The sequence below is a fragment of the Fusarium musae genome, chromosome 6 (assembly GCF_019915245.1).
Source record: "Fusarium musae strain F31 chromosome 6, whole genome shotgun sequence".
NCBI lineage: Eukaryota > Fungi > Ascomycota > Sordariomycetes > Hypocreales > Nectriaceae > Fusarium > Fusarium musae.
In genome coordinates, this window is record NC_058392.1 from 3,474,403 (window position 1) to 3,492,459 (window position 18,057).

General features: G+C 50.3%; 6 protein-coding genes across 6 annotated transcripts; 2 read left to right on the plus strand and 4 right to left on the minus strand.

Annotated features, from left to right (window-relative positions):
- Positions 1–55: 55 nt before the first annotated feature.
- On the plus strand, positions 56–1,137 carry J7337_008914 (uncharacterized protein; the record flags this gene model as incomplete). The annotated part of the gene is made up of 3 exons (XM_044826519.1): positions 56–255; positions 306–381; positions 436–1,137. 3 exons carry the CDS (start codon positions 56–58, stop codon positions 1,135–1,137), a joined length of 978 nt encoding a protein of 325 aa, XP_044679436.1.
- Positions 1,138–2,046: 909 nt separating this feature from the next.
- J7337_008915 (uncharacterized protein) lies at positions 2,047–3,344 on the minus strand (the record flags this gene model as incomplete). The annotated part of the gene is made up of 2 exons (XM_044826520.1): positions 2,047–2,519; positions 2,549–3,344. 2 exons carry the CDS (start codon positions 3,342–3,344, stop codon positions 2,047–2,049), a joined length of 1,269 nt encoding a protein of 422 aa, XP_044679437.1.
- A 5,191-nt stretch (positions 3,345–8,535) lies between these two features.
- On the plus strand, positions 8,536–9,208 carry J7337_008916 (uncharacterized protein; the record flags this gene model as incomplete). Its single annotated transcript, XM_044826521.1, has 2 exons — positions 8,536–8,880; positions 8,933–9,208. 2 exons carry the CDS (start codon positions 8,536–8,538, stop codon positions 9,206–9,208), a joined length of 621 nt encoding a protein of 206 aa, XP_044679438.1.
- A 300-nt stretch (positions 9,209–9,508) lies between these two features.
- J7337_008917 (uncharacterized protein) lies at positions 9,509–13,388 on the minus strand (the record flags this gene model as incomplete). The annotated part of the gene is made up of 2 exons (XM_044826522.1): positions 9,509–10,189; positions 10,242–13,388. 2 exons carry the CDS (start codon positions 13,386–13,388, stop codon positions 9,509–9,511), a joined length of 3,828 nt encoding a protein of 1,275 aa, XP_044679439.1.
- An 806-nt stretch (positions 13,389–14,194) lies between these two features.
- PDB1 (pyruvate dehydrogenase E1, beta subunit) lies at positions 14,195–15,423 on the minus strand (the record flags this gene model as incomplete). The annotated part of the gene is made up of 2 exons (XM_044826523.1): positions 14,195–14,953; positions 15,019–15,423. 2 exons carry the CDS (start codon positions 15,421–15,423, stop codon positions 14,195–14,197), a joined length of 1,164 nt encoding a protein of 387 aa, XP_044679440.1.
- Positions 15,424–16,499: 1,076 nt separating this feature from the next.
- ERG6_3 (Delta(24)-sterol C-methyltransferase) lies at positions 16,500–17,858 on the minus strand (the record flags this gene model as incomplete). The annotated part of the gene is made up of 4 exons (XM_044826524.1): positions 16,500–17,075; positions 17,130–17,451; positions 17,549–17,583; positions 17,643–17,858. The coding sequence occupies 4 exons, from the start codon at positions 17,856–17,858 to the stop codon at positions 16,500–16,502; spliced, it is 1,149 nt and encodes a 382-aa protein (XP_044679441.1).
- Between the last annotated feature and the right edge of the window lie 199 nt (positions 17,859–18,057).

The following is an 18,057-nucleotide window of genomic DNA, read 5'->3' on the forward strand; positions in this document are numbered from 1 at the left end:
AAGACGCGTTAAGCAATTGAGTTCACCAGACTTGAGGATACAATCACAATACAAAATGCCTACACTAGACTCGGATCCCGCCAACGGGCTTGATAACTACGATGTTGACGACTTTTCTGACGACCCCTTTGCATCACCGCCACCAGAAGCCGCCAACAAGAAGCGAAAAGAGCCAGATTCTGGTCTTGGTATTGATCAAGAGGTTGATGTCAAGAAGAGGGCACGAGTTCCCAATGTAAAACTCGACGAAGAGAGGTATGGAAGTAGAATACTGCTTGGTCTGAAGTGGCACTGATATTATGTAGATTACTCGGACCCAAAGGTATTCCCAAGCTAAGGCAAAGGGCAAAGGACCTCAAGATCAAGGGCAAGGGCCATGAAGTATGCCACTATCTGCCAATTAGCGCATTTAAAACATGTTAACATTCAATTCAGTTCTCTGACGCCTCTCGACTTCTATCCTTCTATCAACTATGGCTAGACGACCTCTTCCCCAAAGCCAAATTCCTCGACGCCCTTACCATGGTCGAAAAGGCCGGCCACAAGAAACGAGTCATGATTGCACGAAGCGATTACATAAACGAGAGCAAGCCCAAAGACAGAACTGCAGATGATGAGGAAGAGGACGACTTGTTTGGTGAAAATGATGCATCGAGACCTACAGAGCAGGAGGGTACAAGGCCAGCAGAACCTGCAAGGCCAAAAACACCAGAGCAAGACCCAGGCGTACCAGACGACGACGATCTCTACGATGCTACACCACGAGCTGCACGACGAAGCGCAGGACCAATTGTCCCCATCCGCAACGACGTTCCAGAAGACGATGATTTCGAGGCTCTTATTGCCGAGGCAGCAAGTCACGACGCAGCTCAGAAAGCGAAAACAAAACCCACACCAGCAGAGCCAGATGATGATGACCTAGATGCACTCATGGCCGAGGCAGAAGTGCAAGATACAGCGAAGAAACCAGAAGCGGCGCCAGTAGAGCCAGATGACGATGATCTAGATGCGCTGATGGCCGAAGCTGAGAGTCATGATCAGACGAGCAAAGAGAAAAGTCAAGGCTCAAAAGATAAGGAGACAAACAATTTTGACGATGAAGAGGCTGCTATGCAAGAAATGGATGGGTTATGGTAAATTTCCCAAGGTATCATGATGGTTTGGCGTTGGGCGTATGGGCAAGCACCAGTTTCTGTCTCTGGACTTTGGTGAATGTCATTAAACATCAATTGGATCATATACCAAACACATGTTGTTTTCACACTAGCATTAATGGCTATTATGCTGTCATTTTCAGGAAACATCTTTATTCGACTTAAAATGATACTAGAGGCTACCAAACGGGGAGATATATCCAGATGAAAGAGATAGAAAATTAGACGTGAGAACAATCCTAAACGAAGTCAAAGTCAAATGTGACCCTGGATACTGACTAGCTCCTCTATTGCGTCTCAACCAGAGGTCTTACGCTCTTTACGTTCAATATTAAAAGTCTGATATACTAACATGACTACAAACAATATCACAGGGTCTAGCAACACTCAAGTCGGTATTCAAGGCATAGGCAAATATAACGAGAATGGAACAGATACTGTTTGTTGGTCATACGCTTGTTTGAGCGTTCATTGTATTGTTACACAAAAGATTTATCTGGTAGGCTTTATTGCCAGTCCCCCCTGGGACATTGATCCTTTGCGCCTTGCACCGGTTTTTTTCCCCAAATCAAAACATTATCACATTACGGTAGATCATCATGAATATAACTCTCATAATGTCTGTACCCGATTGTTCTCTTCCTCCAGTATCACTGACAAAGCAGCCTTCTTGCTTGGTTGATGTACACTTAGTGGGGAGCGAGTCTCAGAGTCGAGGACTTGGTCAGCTTCATGCGGATTCAGGGCCACCCACTGTGTGGTGGCCCAGGCGAGTGTCAACAGTCGTTCCCATGACGGCAAAGTAATCTCGGATAAGCACCTTACCAACTCGTCTTGGCCGCGCGAGTCCTCAGTATCGCGCGCCGCATTCTCGACCCTGGAATCGCGTCTCTTAGTTACCAACCGCAATGCCACCAACGTCGCATCCAATAGAGGACGCGCCAGGGAGGGGCTGCTGGATAGGATTTTCTGAAGAGAGTTGATTCTCAAGTTCGTAGATGCGGAACTCGTCGCTGAGAATCGCAGCGGCGTCGTCGGTTGGCTTCTGGAGCTCCGTCGAGATGCCGTTGTCCGTGTCGTTGATGAAGGTGTTGTACAACTCGTCGTTGAAGCTGTTGTCGAGGGTGAACGGAGACGTGTCAAACTCCAGATAAGGCTCGTCAGAAGCTGAGGAGAAGGGTGAAGAGAGATGCCCGTTCTCGATGAGATAACGATCTGTGTCAATGGACGCTGACAGAAATTCAGAACCGCCATAGCTGAAAAGAGTGTCATCTGAAGTGGCAGGAGCCAGGCCAATGTTGGCCGAGTCAAGGTTGTGGGTGACTGGGACAGGAACGTCTTCAACACCTCCGCCGACATGTGACACTGCAGGTCGGACAACATCGCAGCAGGACGTTGTGTCAGGTCGGGAGAGGTGTTTTCAGACTGTTCCAGGGTTGTCTCCTTGGCCGGCTCCTGTTTGATGGTCTCTTCAGATTCTTCGGGGACGGGTGATAGACAAGGGGATAGTGCCATTGGGTCGACAGTGGCGTTGGGAGATACCATGGTCTCCGCTGGCTGATGTGTTGTCTGGGGGGTGAAGAGCTCCTGGGACAGAGGGGGAAGACCATTGGCCTTTCGCATCTGTGCAAGCTCATCCATGAGCCTGGCGTTCATCTGCTCAGCCTGTTGGATGGCAGCCTCAAGGTCCTTGTTCTTCTGCTCCAGCTGCTCAACCTCCAGCCTCTTGCGTTCGCGAGAGGACTGAGCCGCGCGACGGTTCCGTAGAACACGCTCAACTCGGCGTTGCTCCTTTTCATCAGCGGTCTTTGCTCGCTTTCTGTGTGGGAAGTTAGTGGAACCATTCGTGACATCATCTTCAGTTGTCGTTGGTTCATACCTAGGAGGGAGGTTTGTCTTGGGCTCAGGGAGGACTTGGCCCCACGACTTTCTCTTCTTGGTGGTCTTCTTCTCAGGGGCTGGAGAAGGGGATGGTGTTGATCCAACGCCCTCCTCCTGCTTGATCATTGGTAGTAGAGAGTCATCGTTGTTGTAGGACTTTGGTGTCAACATGTCCATGGGGTTCACTGTTGAAGTTGCGCTAGGGGTGGTAGCTGCGAATAGTGATGTGTAGGCGTCTTCAGGAGCTGACATGAGAGAGTCGGCTGGGGACTGGAAGAATTGGGAAGCTGGTGATCCTTGTTGCTCCATTGTGTGTTTGTCTGTGTGTAATTTGTTTGAATAGAGAAGCTGAAGTTGAATACAGTAACGGATATTATGGGGATAAGTAGCTATATTAGAAGTGTATGAGGCGCAGGCAGCGATGTTCCACCATCACAAGACTTGGCCAAAAGTGTGAGTCAGTGACTAGACTTGGATTACGTCTGCCTTGATCAACTATGAGTCAGGTCAGGTGATGGTTGGAAAGGAGCTTCAAGAGGAATAAAGGACAGCGTGTTCACTCTGTGTTAGCGACCTTGATTTGCTGGGTGCTTGTCGGTTTGGGTCTGGGAATGAAGAGGACACCTCAGCTTGGTGGGAGCGGACAGGCCCTCTTTATCTCTTGAGGACACGTTGAGAGTTTGGAGGGGCACGGCTCGGTAGATGCAACTGCCTGAGGCATCGACCCCTGAGATGGGGTACCAAGACCACCCCCTGAACTCGTTTTGAGAGCCTAAAGAGGGAAGGTGCTCTCGGATAGGACCCTTCTGGTGCCGGGATACACTCCACAGGTACCTCCCTCCCCTCCTGGAACACCTAGGCTCAGGCAGGCTCAGGCTCAGGCTCGGGCAGGCTTTCAGGGGGCGCAAGTTACGCCACCGAGCGACACGTACCTCAACCAACCTTGACTGCAGGGGGGGCTTAGGAATCTCCCCCACAGCGCATGCCGCAGGTCTCATTGGCGGAATACGATCTGACACAGCGCTGTCCGGGCCTCTACGGAGCCCCATCGACCGTTCGAGTTTCCAAAAAAAGGGGTTTGATCAATCGGAGGCCGTGAGACCTTTTGGCTGCCCGTTAGCATTAGTTGCAGCATTCGACGGGCCTGCGGTGCCAGAAACGCCGTTCTTCCTTTGTTCAGTAGGTGTCGGACCTTGTAGCTCCTTGTGCCTCATTTTGAGGATGGTGCCATGATCCATTTGCCGAGAGACGAGACTGTCTGTACTCGGTCGGTCATACTCGTGGAGCGTGGAGGGTGCACGAGAATGAATGATCAATAGCCAACTCAAAAAGCTGATGAGGCTCGTGTAACAAATAACAACAAACCCCGTGTTGGTGGCTTTTAATTTTAGAGAACGAGAGATAAGCGCAAAAACTGCCGATTCTCAATGAATACGCTGCAGCCATTTCTCCCTCTCCCTGTGGGTAGTGCAGCCCGTGCATTCCCCATGGAGGAGAAAAGGCTACTGTATTGAGATGTCGTGATCCCCTCTTCTTGAGAACAACAACTGCTATGGATCTACAACCATCAACTCAACAAGGGGCTTTCTCAACTCTATTCCGTAGGTAGTTAACTATTCACACTTTACAGAGTCAAGTATGGCCCCACAGCCTGTTTGTTTTGCCTAAGACGTCTTATGCTGCACAATGACGAGATCTCAAAGAACGGATACTCCAGAGGAAAATGGGCGAAGGAGGTCGAAGGAATGGATCCGACAACCACACAATTCTAGGTGCCTCCTACTGTAATTCCTCTGCCTAGCGCTCACGATATCGAGGAGTCCTAGGCTTTGACCTTAGTTTTCGTACACAGTCAGCTATTGTCAGCTCTCCACCAAACCCACCAATCCACCCAAGCCACGCAGGGAGAAAATCCACAGATTCAAGTCTATTCATGCAGGGCATCATCATTTCTCTCGTTATCGTCGATGATACCTACAAGGGAGAAGAGAGAGCGAGAGGAAGCGGTGTTGAAAAGCCATCAGCTCTTTGGGGTCCGAAGGAATGTGACCGAAGGAAGCTCAACATAACCCCAAAGGCAAATGGCATCTTTGCCATCTACCATCAAACTCAAAGCAAATGATGGACAGGCCAATTGAAGAGCTCAGTAATTATCGTGACCCCTCCTGTAATGAAAGCCTCGTAAACAACGGAAACAATATCACAGCGCCTCAGGAAACATTATCGGTGCTACTGCTGCTACGTGACAGACGAGACTCGTAACGAAGCATTTGTATGCAACCTTCGTAAGACGACGTCGTCTCTTCTCTTCTATGTAGGTACAGTATCAGCGGTCATGTCCCAACTTAGAAGCTGGGCTGACGCTGACTGACGCCTCATCAAGTGGAGTTTTGCTTTCTCGTGTGTGCCCGTTCGTGTTCCAAGAAAAGAAACTGCCTGAAGCTACTAAAGCTAAGCTGCTGCTATTCTACTCTTGTACCGCCGGCCCTACCGGGGACGTATCCGCCATCCACCGAAATACCACCTCCTCCATTTGTTTCGCTGGCTCTGGAATCTCAAGTGCCTCCATATTATCCACCAAATGCCCCATATCGCCATCATCGACAGTCGCTCATCTTGGTTCTGTTGTTCCTTGATTGCTGAGATCATCGGGCCTTCAGCTAAGAGCTTAGGCTTGAGGCTACCAAGTTTCAGGACTACATGTTTTTTTACTTTTCGTCAAGCTTTTGCATTTTTTGAGTTCAGCTTGCGCAGGGACAAACTGCCAAGCGATTGAATGTAACAGAGAACCTTGATAAGTCGGTCTGGCAGGCGATAACTGATATGCATTAAGATTGGCGATATACTCGCGAATCCCCTCACCAGATTCTCCACTGCCGAGATAGATACCTTGAGATGCGGTGAACCGCCTGACATCTGCACTTTGGGTTTTGTTGAGCTCTTTTGATTGATGGAATTGTTCAAGTCGGTGAATCAAAGTCTCAAGTAAAGTTCAGCTCCGAGTCTCCAAGCCTCAATACCGATTTGAGACGGAACATGCAGATTTTCTCATTCGTGAGGATGGTCTACTCCATTTCTCCAAATTCAAATTCACCGGTTCTTCGGTCGAGCTCCCCCTTGTAGTGCTACGGATCGCCTCCCCGCGACCTGGAATGGAACGCTACTTTAGTTCTCTGAGACCTGCCAATGCCAATGCCATGCAGCTGGGACCTCGCTACGAAATGGGGCCCCCTTTGCTTGGCGAAACTTGAACGGAACAAGACAAGACAGAGACAAAGATCTCGTTCGTCTCGAGCGGGAAGGGAAGGGGATGGATCTAGGCGAATCTACCAGCCGCCCATCCTATCCTATCTTATCTTATCCTATCCCACCCCGTCAGCTCAAGGGATTGCCTCTTGGAGTCACGGAAGGGAGAGACATGCCGACGGTTAAAGTTGCAGGGAGAAACGAACGTTCAACCTCTTCTGCCTCTGCCCTCGTTTCTGGCATGTCTCAGGAGTACCTTGTTTCACTGTAAGTGATCTTCCCGTTCCCTTCCCTGCCATCGTTCGACCCTGATCGTCAAAGAACCCCCCTTTCCTGATCCCTCGAACCCAAGGATACCGATGGTTTATCCCTTTTAGCCTGTCCAGCTCGCCTCTTGTTCCTAGCTCCCACGATAGTTCTTCCGCCAGAGATATAGTCCCATACCATAGTCAGACCATAGATTCGCGCGCCAGTGAAGTGAAGGTCTCGATGCAAGAGGAGCTGCGCTGGTGGAGACTTCATTCCAAAACGTAGCGTAACCCCTGGTTTGCAATATCGGGCTCATCTGAGCTTAATTGAACCAATTAATTAATCTCAAACCTGTGCTCTATTGCCGGGACCGTATCGAATATTATCTTCGTCTCTGACTTACGCCATGTCCTATCAAAGAATCTCATCTCATACCTATTCAACGCGTTCCCCATTGTGTCAGGTTGACCGGCCCCGTACTTTTGTTAGTATCAGAAGAAGTCAATGGAAGCACAGTGAACCCACTTCCTTTCAGCAAGATATGAACTGCTCATCTCCAATCTCATATCCGTGACTGAGTCAAGTCTCATCGGCTAAAACTTCAGCATTGATCACTTTCCAACCTCTGTTTTCGCCCAGCCTCTTCGCGTACGACCGTTACGGCACCACCCGCCGCCCCTTAACCAAGCCTTGCTAGGACCAGACATTGAGTGAGAAACAGACTCTGGATCGCAACAAGTCCAAGCTTGGACTCCTCAGGATAATTGCTCGTCTGTTGCGCAACGAGATGTGTAGTACGCGGCGATACGCAAAACGGCATGTCGGATATTGATGAACTGCCGATTGACAAGATATCCCTGGGCCTGTTTTATAACGGCCCTCGTTACCATGTCTCGATTCTTGCAACAGAACTTTCACATACCGAAAGGCCCAGTAATTTGCGGCCGCCCACGGGACGTCATGACGGCCGCTGCTCTTGAACGGGATCCTGAGTCCTGCGGCCTCTCATAGAGTTTATGCCCATTCCCTTGAGGTCACTGACGTTTGTTGAGTGTTGTTTGTTGTTTCTTTTGAGGTCCATGTTTCATATTCGATATTTTTAGAATGATCTCGTGTTGTAGCAACTTTTGATCTTGAAACAATTATAGCCCAGCGAAGCGTATAAGTCACCAAACCTGAGGCAATGTCTCAGCGTCGTTTCAATAGCCATCACATCTTGGATCGTTAAGTCGAAAGTCGTCCGTTCTTGCTAAAGATGGTTCTATAAGCCTTTCATTCGTTTGAGTATCTGTATGCGTCACCTCGGAAGCTTGAGATGCTCGCAATTGCTTAAGCGTAGCAGCTCGTTAGGTGGAATATGATGGGAGAGATGCATGATTGCTTTTATGTTCTTGCCTTCTGCAGCAAATAATTACAAGTAGAATTTTATAAGACACGACCGCTTAAGTAATGCGGCATCTTTGGTGAACAATACTCGGATATGTGCGAAGGCCTTTCAGTATTGTATGTCTATTGCCCATTATCTTGATGAATATCGGTTCTTGGTCACTATCAGCAGCAGGGACAGTCAATTGAGTATCCCAATCATCGTTAGGAAAGCACTACTGTCGATACCATCACTGTCCATCAGTTCGTTGTTGATGAATTCGCTGATTGACTGCAGTCGAAGCTACCCTATATCAATGTAACAAGCCATCTGGAAGTGGCTGTGCAAAGGCGCAATCAGAGCCTTATCAGTTCCGCCGAAATCATCCGTCGCCGTTCGTTGCGTCATTCGCCCACTTCTCCAGCTGTCTTTCGTGGCGCCCCGCATTCAACCATCCCATCGCAAGCCAAGTCAAGGTTCCGATTCTAGGCCTTCGGCGCTTCCATGCCTGCTTCACCTAAAGTTTAACACTCACATGACATTTACAACCTCTTCCAACTCTACTACTCAACCGTAAAAAAAACCTCTTCCTCTCAGGTCTTATCCTCCACGACAAATATCATCAACCACCCACACACAATGGCGAACCGTCAGATGGCCCGCGACATGCAAGTCGAGTTCCAGGCTCGTTTCCAAGCCAAGCAGGCTCGCCGCGAGGCCCAGAAGGCAGCCAAGCAGGACCCTATCCTGAAGAAGCAGATCCAGGACCTTCTCAAAAAGGGCGAGACGCAGAAGGCTTACCAGAAGGCCAAGATGCTGCTGTCGAAGCAGGCGCTTGCCCAGCAGATGGATCAGATGGCTGATATGGCCGAATTGTCTGCTGCGCAGATTCAGGCCAACAACTCGATGAACCGCATGACACAGATGATGGCCCAGTCATCACGAACTATGAACGTGGCCCAGAAGAACACCAACCCCGAAAAGGTGAGCACTTTTGTTATCCATATAATATCGACCGACACTAACAGCAGCCTAGACCCTCGTTACTCTTGAACAGTTCAAGCAGCAAAACGAAGAATACGCCATGTCCAACGGCATCTACCAGGACGCCATCACCCAGTCTACCTCTACCCAAGTCGGCGAGGATGCTGTCCACGAACTTCTCGGCAAGCTTGCCGACGACGCTGGCCTTGAGCTCAGCAAGGAACTCAACCAGGCGACACCTTCTAACGCCGAGCCTCAGCAGACTAACGAGCCTACCGCCGAGGAGGAAGATAAGCTCCAGCAGAGGCTGCGAGCCCTGCGCGCATAGTTTTGCCTTCCACAAGAGAACTTGCTGGGTTTGGGACATTTGAATGTCCGTAATTTTATGCGATAGGGCGGCATGACAGATACATCACGATCAACTTTCGGAGAGGTGCGTTTTCTTGGTTAAGGTTTGGCGTTGGGGCTTTGGTGGCGACATAAATTCATCTTCATCTCCAACTTCGAGAATGAACGCAATTTTTCTTTATTCTTTATCAACATCATACATTAGACATGACACTCGCTCTGCCTTTTCTCTTATATGCTCGTGACGTACAAATACCAGATACTCCAAACCATGCTGGGCTTACATGTAGAGACTTGCCACTGCCGTGATATCCCTCTTGATCATTTCCTGTGCCTGTTGCATCTTCTGATATAGTTCGGGGTCACCCACAATTCTCGCTGCATTCTTCACCTCGCGACATGTCTCATCTAATCGTGTAATTGTTCGTACAATCGTTCCCTCAAGGACATCGGTCAAGCCGGTGATGTTCTTGAAGCTCATACCTCGAGCCCACTCGTAGACCACTTCCATGATACCGAATCGTGGCCGAGAAACAAAGTCATTTGAGTCATCGGCAGACTGAATGACTTGTAGTCGGGTCTGCACATCGTTCACCTTCTCAGAGATGGCAACAATCTTCTCCTTTCCTCGCTCGAGGTTGCCAGTCAGGGATGGTTCTATGTCGGTCTTTTCTTGGAACACAAACGCCGAAAGGAGAGCGGCAATTTCGGCGGGTTCGTAATCGGCGAGGACGTTGTCAAGAATGAGCTCAGTCAGAACCAGTTCATCACCGGAGTGAATCTCGCAGGCGACCTTGCCCTTGAGCTGGATCCGGGTGGCATCATCGATGAAGCCAAGCTCCTTAAGCACTTGAACTCGTTGTTCGTAATCAGGTAGAAGTTGAAGGTTCTGATCAGACAATGACTGCTTAAGCTGAGAGATATGATCCTTGATGAGCCACTCATCGTGACACATAGCGAACTGTCCTTATGGTTAGTACTGCGATGTTTCAAGGAAATCGGGGTGAACTTACGTGCTTCAAGAATTCTGGGCACTTCTCAGCGGGCGAGTTCGATATCGTCTTCACCAATTCAACTCTCTTCTCCACAATTTCCTGTAGCTGCAGTTGCTTGATTCGAGAGAGATCGAGTTCCTCCCATCTATCATCCCACGAACCACAAAGCTCTTGAAGTTTGTCTTTCGCCTGTTGATAGCCATCTCCGCCCTGGAAGATCTCAGGAATAATGCCCTTGGTCACCCATCTTGTGAGACACTCCACGTCACTCAAAGGAACATGGAGAGTCTTGGTTTGCACTCGCTTCTTACTCTTGGGAAGTTCGTGGAGGTACTTGCGGAAAGCAGGTATAAAAGGAAGCTGATCGGTAGCATCTCGTCGATCTCGAAGTGACTTGATGGCGCATACGTGCAGTGTTGGATCCTCCGTCGTTCCTTTATTACTAATTCCGTCTGCGAGGAGGATGCCGATGGAGCGAATACCGTCCCAGTTAAAGACGACAAGTCGGTGCTGAGAGAACATTCTACGTCCAATAGGGATAGACAGCAAGCCCTTGTACAGCTCAAATGTGAGTCTCTTGAAGTCCTGGGAAGCTTGGTGGCATTCGTCCATCGAAACGTCACAGATCTCGCAGGAGTCTCTCTTGACCTTGGCCAAATCTGCTTGCGCTAGCTTCACGTCCTTCTCATGTTCGGGGAGCAGTTGTTGAGTAGCGTGTTCGGAGAAACTGCGCTTGATCATCTCCTCGATCTTTAAGGCCTCCACTCGGAGGAGATTCAGAATCATGTTGTATGTCAGTCGGAACTGTGACCGCAACTTAGACGGCTCTCCCAGAATCATGTTTCGGAGATCTGCAACAGGAGGAGCATCGTCCAAGCCTCCTGGTGGCACAATGATGACTGAACCAACGGTATCCAGACCACGACGACCAGCACGACCGGCCATCTGAGTATACTCTCCTGGTAACAAATTTCGGAACGAATGCCCATCATGCTTGCGGTACCCAGAGAAGACTACTGTTCGTGTGGGAAGGTTAAGACCCATAGCAAATGTTTCTGTAGCGAACAGTACCTTGACCAATGTCTGGGCGAACAAGATCTCAACCAGCTCCTTGACAATGGGCAACAGTCCACCATGATGAACAGCAATACCTCGACTTAGAAGTTCTCTCAGCCTGATAATCTGTGGAAGCTGTCGGTCGTCAGGCTTTAATCGTGCAACTGACTTTTCGATGATCATGTGAATATGGCTCTTCTCAGCAGCAGTGCAGAAGTCTTGATTACTGAGCGCATCTGCGTTCTCCTCGCATCGCTTCTTCGAGAAGACGAAGATGCAAGCTGGTAGAAGAGTTGACTTCTTGAGATACTGGACAAGATGAACCCACAGGTTCTTGTCTTGTGCCACAGATGTGAAACCTCCAGCGCGGCCTCCACGACCCATGTGACCAGGGGCATGGCTCGCTCGTGGTGGCCCGCCACGACCACGTTGTTGATTGCCTCCTCTCTGCTGTTGGCCTCCTCCACGTCCACCACGCTGGGGACCACCTCGTTGGGTACCACCACGTTGATTGCCCCGGGGGTTGCCTCCACGAGTGGCAACAGTAGTCTCTGCAGGCTTCAGCTTATCCTTTCCTTGAATAGCAAAGTGTGCGTCCTTCCAGCCCTTTTCGATGAACTTCTTCTCCGAGTCCACGATCTTGTGGATATTCTTTCCTGCCCAGAGATAATGTTCCAAGGGAACGGGTCGCTTCGGTGTCGAAATAACGTAGATGTCTTTCTGCTTCGTTCGTCCAACCCACGATGCAAACTCCTTAGTGTTTGGAACTGTAGCAGACAGTAGGATGAGAGACACATGTTCAGGCAGCATGATAATGACCTCTTCCCAGACAACACCTCGCTCGAAATCGTTGACGTAGTGGACTTCGTCGAAGATAACGAATTCGACATCGCGGATTAAATCAGCGCCTCTGTACAGCATACTTCGAAGAATTTCCGTTGTCATGATGAGGCAACTAGCTTCGGGATTGATCTGAACATCGCCAGTAAGGATACCCACCTCGTCAAAGGTTTGCCGAAAGTCGCGGAACTTCTGGTTACTCAGTGCCTTGATTGGCGATGTGTAAATGGCCTTCGTCATATGCTTAGCAGCCAGGGCAATGGCGTACTCTGCTACAACAGTCTTGCCAGCTGAAGTATGTGCTGCAACAAACACTGAATCGCCGTTCTCCAGGTGGTACACTGCTTCCTTCTGGAAAGTGTCGAGTTCGAACGGCCACTCTCTAGCCATGTCAGGTACGAGTTCTCTGAAGTTGGACATATCATGGTTGATGTCGACCATATGCGCCCATTCGCGACCAGCCTTGCGAGCACTCGAGGCTGCAAGAACTCCATGGGGTTCTAGGGCGGGGAACTCAACAGGCAGAATGTCGTCGATATCATCACCATCCTCAGCAGTTTCGTCGGGAGTTGCATCGGGCGTAGTCGCATCTGTTGAAGCTGCATTACCACCTTCTTCGACCTTGGCATCTTCTGGATCTTCTTCGAGCACCTCCTTGACAGCGTTGGCATCTTCTTGGCTGATACTTGTCTTTTTCTTAGTGAAGTCGATACCTCTGCTCATTCCAGGAGCCTTTTCCAGTAATCCACCCTCGGAACCAAGCTGAATCACTCGTTCAAGCTTGTTTCCTGAACCACTGGTCTCCGTAGGACCTCCTGTAGCACCTGTGTGGACTTGATCCTCAAATGCCGCCGTTGCTTCAATGCCCTCTAGACCTCCAGGAGCGAAGGGAAAGAAACCTGCGGCGCCTCTCACGAAGTCAGCACGGTTGGCAGGCTTTCGAGACAGACTTGTCGAGTTTTTGGCCGTGGCACTGTTTGCGGGGACAGTGACGTTCTTGTAGCCTGTAACACGGCCTTCAAGTCCATGACGCTGGAATCTGGTGAGAGTTCGAGTATGCGGCGGCGCAACCTTGTAAAGCGAAGTGTAGTCGGCCTCATAATCCCATCGCTGCTGAAGTCGGTTGAGCCAGTCTGGTGAGAACTCAGCTGAGGGTGAGAGGAGGAGCTCCTCTAGGTGTCGCTTGAGCTCTTCTGGATCTTTAGTTGCAGGTTGGCGTTGACCAGTCTCTTCAGGCCCTCTTTCAAGGAGAGCGTCGATACCAGCCATGCCTATTGATTTTCAGCCAGTTTATAGGCAAGACTGTGAGGTTGAATTCGATATGGTAAAATGAATATTGAAGTGATGAAAGCTCACAGAAAACTGCCCCACCATTGACGTTGGTGATTCTGACATTCATGGTGGGACACACTCATAAGAGCTTAACTTACAGCTCCACATTGGTTACCCTGCACCTATGAAAACTGTCTGGGCTTCGATCTGAGTATTCATGGAGAAGGCTTCAGAGAGCAAAAAGGATTTAAATAACTTTATTACAAACTTAGAAAGAATTCAGATCAGATATGCTAACCCTTGGGATACTGTTACAAATTCTTGTCTTGTCCGCTTGGGAGTGTCTTCGGGGGGCAATGACTTGTGAACAGGGCCTAGTTGGAAACTTCTTTAGTGGAACATGATCCCTACAGCTGTTGGGTTAGTGAAAGGTCTTGGATCATCATGACTAGACCCCAAGATTCTCCTGGCCACTAAGCAATGACATGGCAAACTACAAACACAGGTCACAGTGAGGGGGCACAAATGTGAATTGGTAGATCATTAATAAGACGGATGCTATGCCCTGACTATACATGGCAACACGCGGTAAAATTACATTTCCCTTCCCTTCCGCACGTCTATCAAAAAAGTGTCCATCAAATACGCCAATTGGACCAGATTCTCATCCGCATCGCAATTCATATGCCACGATGGGTAGCATGAAGCAAACTCTGTCATACACGCGATACGTAGGCATGGCGTCGACCTGACATGCTCGAGCAGGTAAACTATATTTCTCTCTCGTCCCTCGTTTCTCATTTTTACAGACGGAGAACCTTGGCAGCGTAGTCCTCGATCAGCTTCTCGGTGGGGAAGGACATCTCCTCGAGCTTCTGGGCGTAAGGGGTAGGGACCTCAGCACCGGTGACACGGGCAGCAGGGGCATCGAGGTAGTCAAAGCCGTACTCCATTGTCAAGGCAAGGATCTCAGATCCGACACCGAAGGCAGGGTAGCCAGACTCAACGGACAGGAGACGGCCGGTCTTCTTGACGGACTGGATGATGGTCTCAACATCGAGAGGCTTGACGGATCGCAGGTTGATAACCTCAGCCTCGACACCGTACTTCTTCTTGAGGTTCTCGGCGGCAACAAGAGACTGGCCAACAGTGCGGCCGAGGGAGACAATGGTCAGGTCCTTGCCGGATCGCTCAATCTTGGCCTTACCGAAGGGAATGACGAAGTCGTCCTTCTGGGCAGCCTCGGACATGGGGAAGCTCTGTCCGTACATCAACTCGTTCTCGAGAACAACGACGGGGTTGGGGTCGCGGATGGCGGCCTTCAGGAGACCCTTGGCATCCTCGGAGTTCCAGGGAGAGACGACCTTGAGACCGGGGATGCTGCCGTACCAAGCGGAGTAGTCTTGGGAGTGCTGGGCTCCGACACCAGCAGCGAAGCCGTTGGGACCACGGAAGGTGATGTTGCAAGGCTGGATACCACCAGACATGTATAGGGTCTTGGCAGCAGAGTTGATGATCTGATCGATGGCCTGCATGGCGAAGTTGAAGGTCATGAACTCACACTAGATTGGTGAAGCACAGTGGTTAGAGTCTCGAGCAATCACAATGCGGAAGCTGAGGTACTTACGACGGGGTGAAGACCACTGAGGGCAGCACCAACAGCGAGACCACAGAAACCAGACTCAGTAATGGGTGTATCGATGACACGCTTCTCACCGAAGCGGTCGAGAAGACCCTTGGTCACCTTGTAGGCACCGTTGTACTGAGCAACCTCCTCACCGAGAATGAAGACCTTCTCGTTCTGCTCAAGCTCCTCAGCGAGGGCCTCGTTGAGCGCATCTCGGACAGTGACCTCCTTGACACCAGAGCTCTGGGCATCGGCGTAGGATCGGGTCTGGGCGGAACCAAAGACAACAGGTCGAGCAAGAGCAGCGCGAGCGGCGACAGACTGGGCGAACGAGGGGACAGCGGGAGCGCGAAGAGCCCGGGTCGAAGCAGCTAGGCGAGCTGCGGGTCGGAGAATGCGAGACATGATGTGCGGCGGTTTGTTGAACAAGTCAATTGACCGTGGAGTCGGAGAGGACGACGTCGGAGGGTCGACGGGGAAGAGAGAACAGAACTTGAAAGACAAGAAGCTGCAGTGGACAGGCTTCTCTTAATTCCCTGGTCGTCGACTTTGACGTGGGAATTGAAAATGGTGATGAACTGAAGTTGGTGTTGAGAGATGGAACAGGTCGGGTTGAGAGAGGGAATTTCACCGAACAACGCTTTCGCTGGCCAGCTACCAGTTTTTTTTTGGGGCCAGTCGGTACGTATCGTGCCGGAACTGCGAGGTACTTGAGCCCTCACCAATTTATGGTGACTAATGGCGTACCCGCTCTCCAAAACCCCCGAGTGAGCCTCCGTTAGCTCGGGGCAGCTTTATCCCTCTCTTGCTCCCCGCCTACAGCAACTCTGATGAGACCCCTGCCACTCACTGCAGCACTGTTTTCGCAGGGTAGCCTCTAGCGCTGAGGCACCTATCACAGCTCAGAACTGAACCCTCCGACCCATTTCGAAAGTCTGTTGGGGGATCCAGGGGCGCATTGGGGGACCATTTATCTCCACCAAAAAACATAAAAACTGAGTGCTTTATCTGCTTGGCTTCGAGGAGCAAGAAAACATCGGACCTTGATACAGGGCGTCATAATAAGTTCAGTAAAGGATTCCCTAAATCTATACCAAGTTACCCAAGTCCTTTTTGTCATTCTAGAATCAAGATCCTAAGTTTTTCCTCACCTAGGTAGCTTGGATACAGTCAGATGATGGTGCCGGAGGAACAAGAAACCGCCAAGAGATCACCTCAGTACTAAATGTTGATATGATTCAATTAATGTTGTATCATGGCCAATCAGGCTATCATTGACAAGAAATTTGAAATTGTATGGTATGTATATTACAATTATAAGCCAGTATTGTCCCCAAACTCCTCTGCCTTCTGGATCCTCTGTATCTTGAGGCCGGCCACTTCATATATGTATGCATCATCAGCCAGCATGATTTGAATGCCCTTTTTGATCTTCATAAGATGTTTTTGTTTTGGAATTTTGTTGTCATAACCCTGTTGCTTTACGCAGAAGGCTTGCGAGCCACCATGAGATACATGGGGGTGAAGAGGTGATCCCGACCACCGGCGACCAAGCAGTCGGCAGCGAGAGCCAGACTGTCAGCAGTCTTCTTGGTTCCAGCAGGAGCAAGCTTGAATGTCTCAAGAAGACCTGCCAGACCGTGGGCAATGGTTCGTCCCCAGGTGGTCATGCGTACGATGGTGAAGATGTCACCAACGGACTGAATGTAGCGGAGCTCACCGGCGAGGGGCCAGTACCAGGGGAGAGCATCAGGGCGCATGGCAAGATCCTCGTGGTGAAGCATCTCGAAACCAGAGTCCTTGATGGCGTCAAGGCCCTCAGAGACCTTGCACATGTTGGAGATACCATCGCCCTGCTCGATACCCAATCGAATCTCACGGTGGCGGAGGTTATCGTTGTCGTACTCGTCGGTCATGAGCCACTCGTACACACCGAAGACACCACCGGGCTTGAGAACTCGGAAGATCTCGCTGTAGATGCCCTTGAGAGTAGGGGCGTGGCAAGTAGCCTCAATAGCGTAAACGGCATCGAAGCTGTTGTCAGGGAAGGACATTTGCTAAAAGGGGTATTAGCTGGGGGTCGGGGCCCGAGGATGCTGGGTAGTACGAACCATAAAGTCACCCTTGACAAATTTGAGCTGGTCTGACAGACCCTCCTTGAAAGCGTAGTGGGTAGCACGCTCAATCTGGTAGTCGTTGTTGTTCAGACCGGTGATGTGGGCGCCAGTGAACTTGGCGATCTCGCGGGCGGGACCACCAACACCGCAACCGACGTCGAGAACCTTCATGCCCTCCTTGATGCCAATCTGGTGAGCAAGGTAGTGCTCATGGCGGGCAATGGCCTGGTAAAAGGGCTCGCCCTGGGAGAATCGGCAGAAGTGGAAAGACTGGCCCCAGCCATACTCGTAGAGATCGGTAGCAAGGTTGTAGTAGCTGCGAACCCAAAGTCAGTCGACAGTCCAAAAAGAGACATTCTAAGACATGGACCAAAAGGCCACGGAGAAACAGAGACAGGAATCAGATCACTTACTGTCGAGTCAAAGTGGCGTATTCGGCAGTACGGGCCTGACCGCTATGTTAGTTCCTCCTATTTGTTGATGGCGGGGCATATCAAGGGATCATACAGCTCGCTCCTCAGGAGTCTCGTCCTCAGCGCGCTTATTGTCCCAGTGCTTGAAGTACTCGTCGACAGCAGCCTGCTTAGCAGAACCACCCTTTCGGAACATGGCAGCAACACCACCTCGGGCCTGGGCAGAGGTGCCGTGCATGGCCCTGTTGAAGTCGGCATCGCGCTGGTGATCCTCGCGCTCGAGGTTGGAGGCGGTAGATGAGGCAACCATGTTGAATATGGTGTAAAGTGTTGAAAGGTGAAGTTTAAGGTTGGAAGAGAATCGAAGTCAATGCAAAGAAGAGAGGGACAGCAGGCGAATTAAAGATCGATTGAAAAGTAGAAATCTAAAGGGAGTGGGTTGGTTTTAATGGCTGAAGGTTACGCAGAGGGACTACGGAGTACCTGTCGCAACAAACAAATTTCAGGGC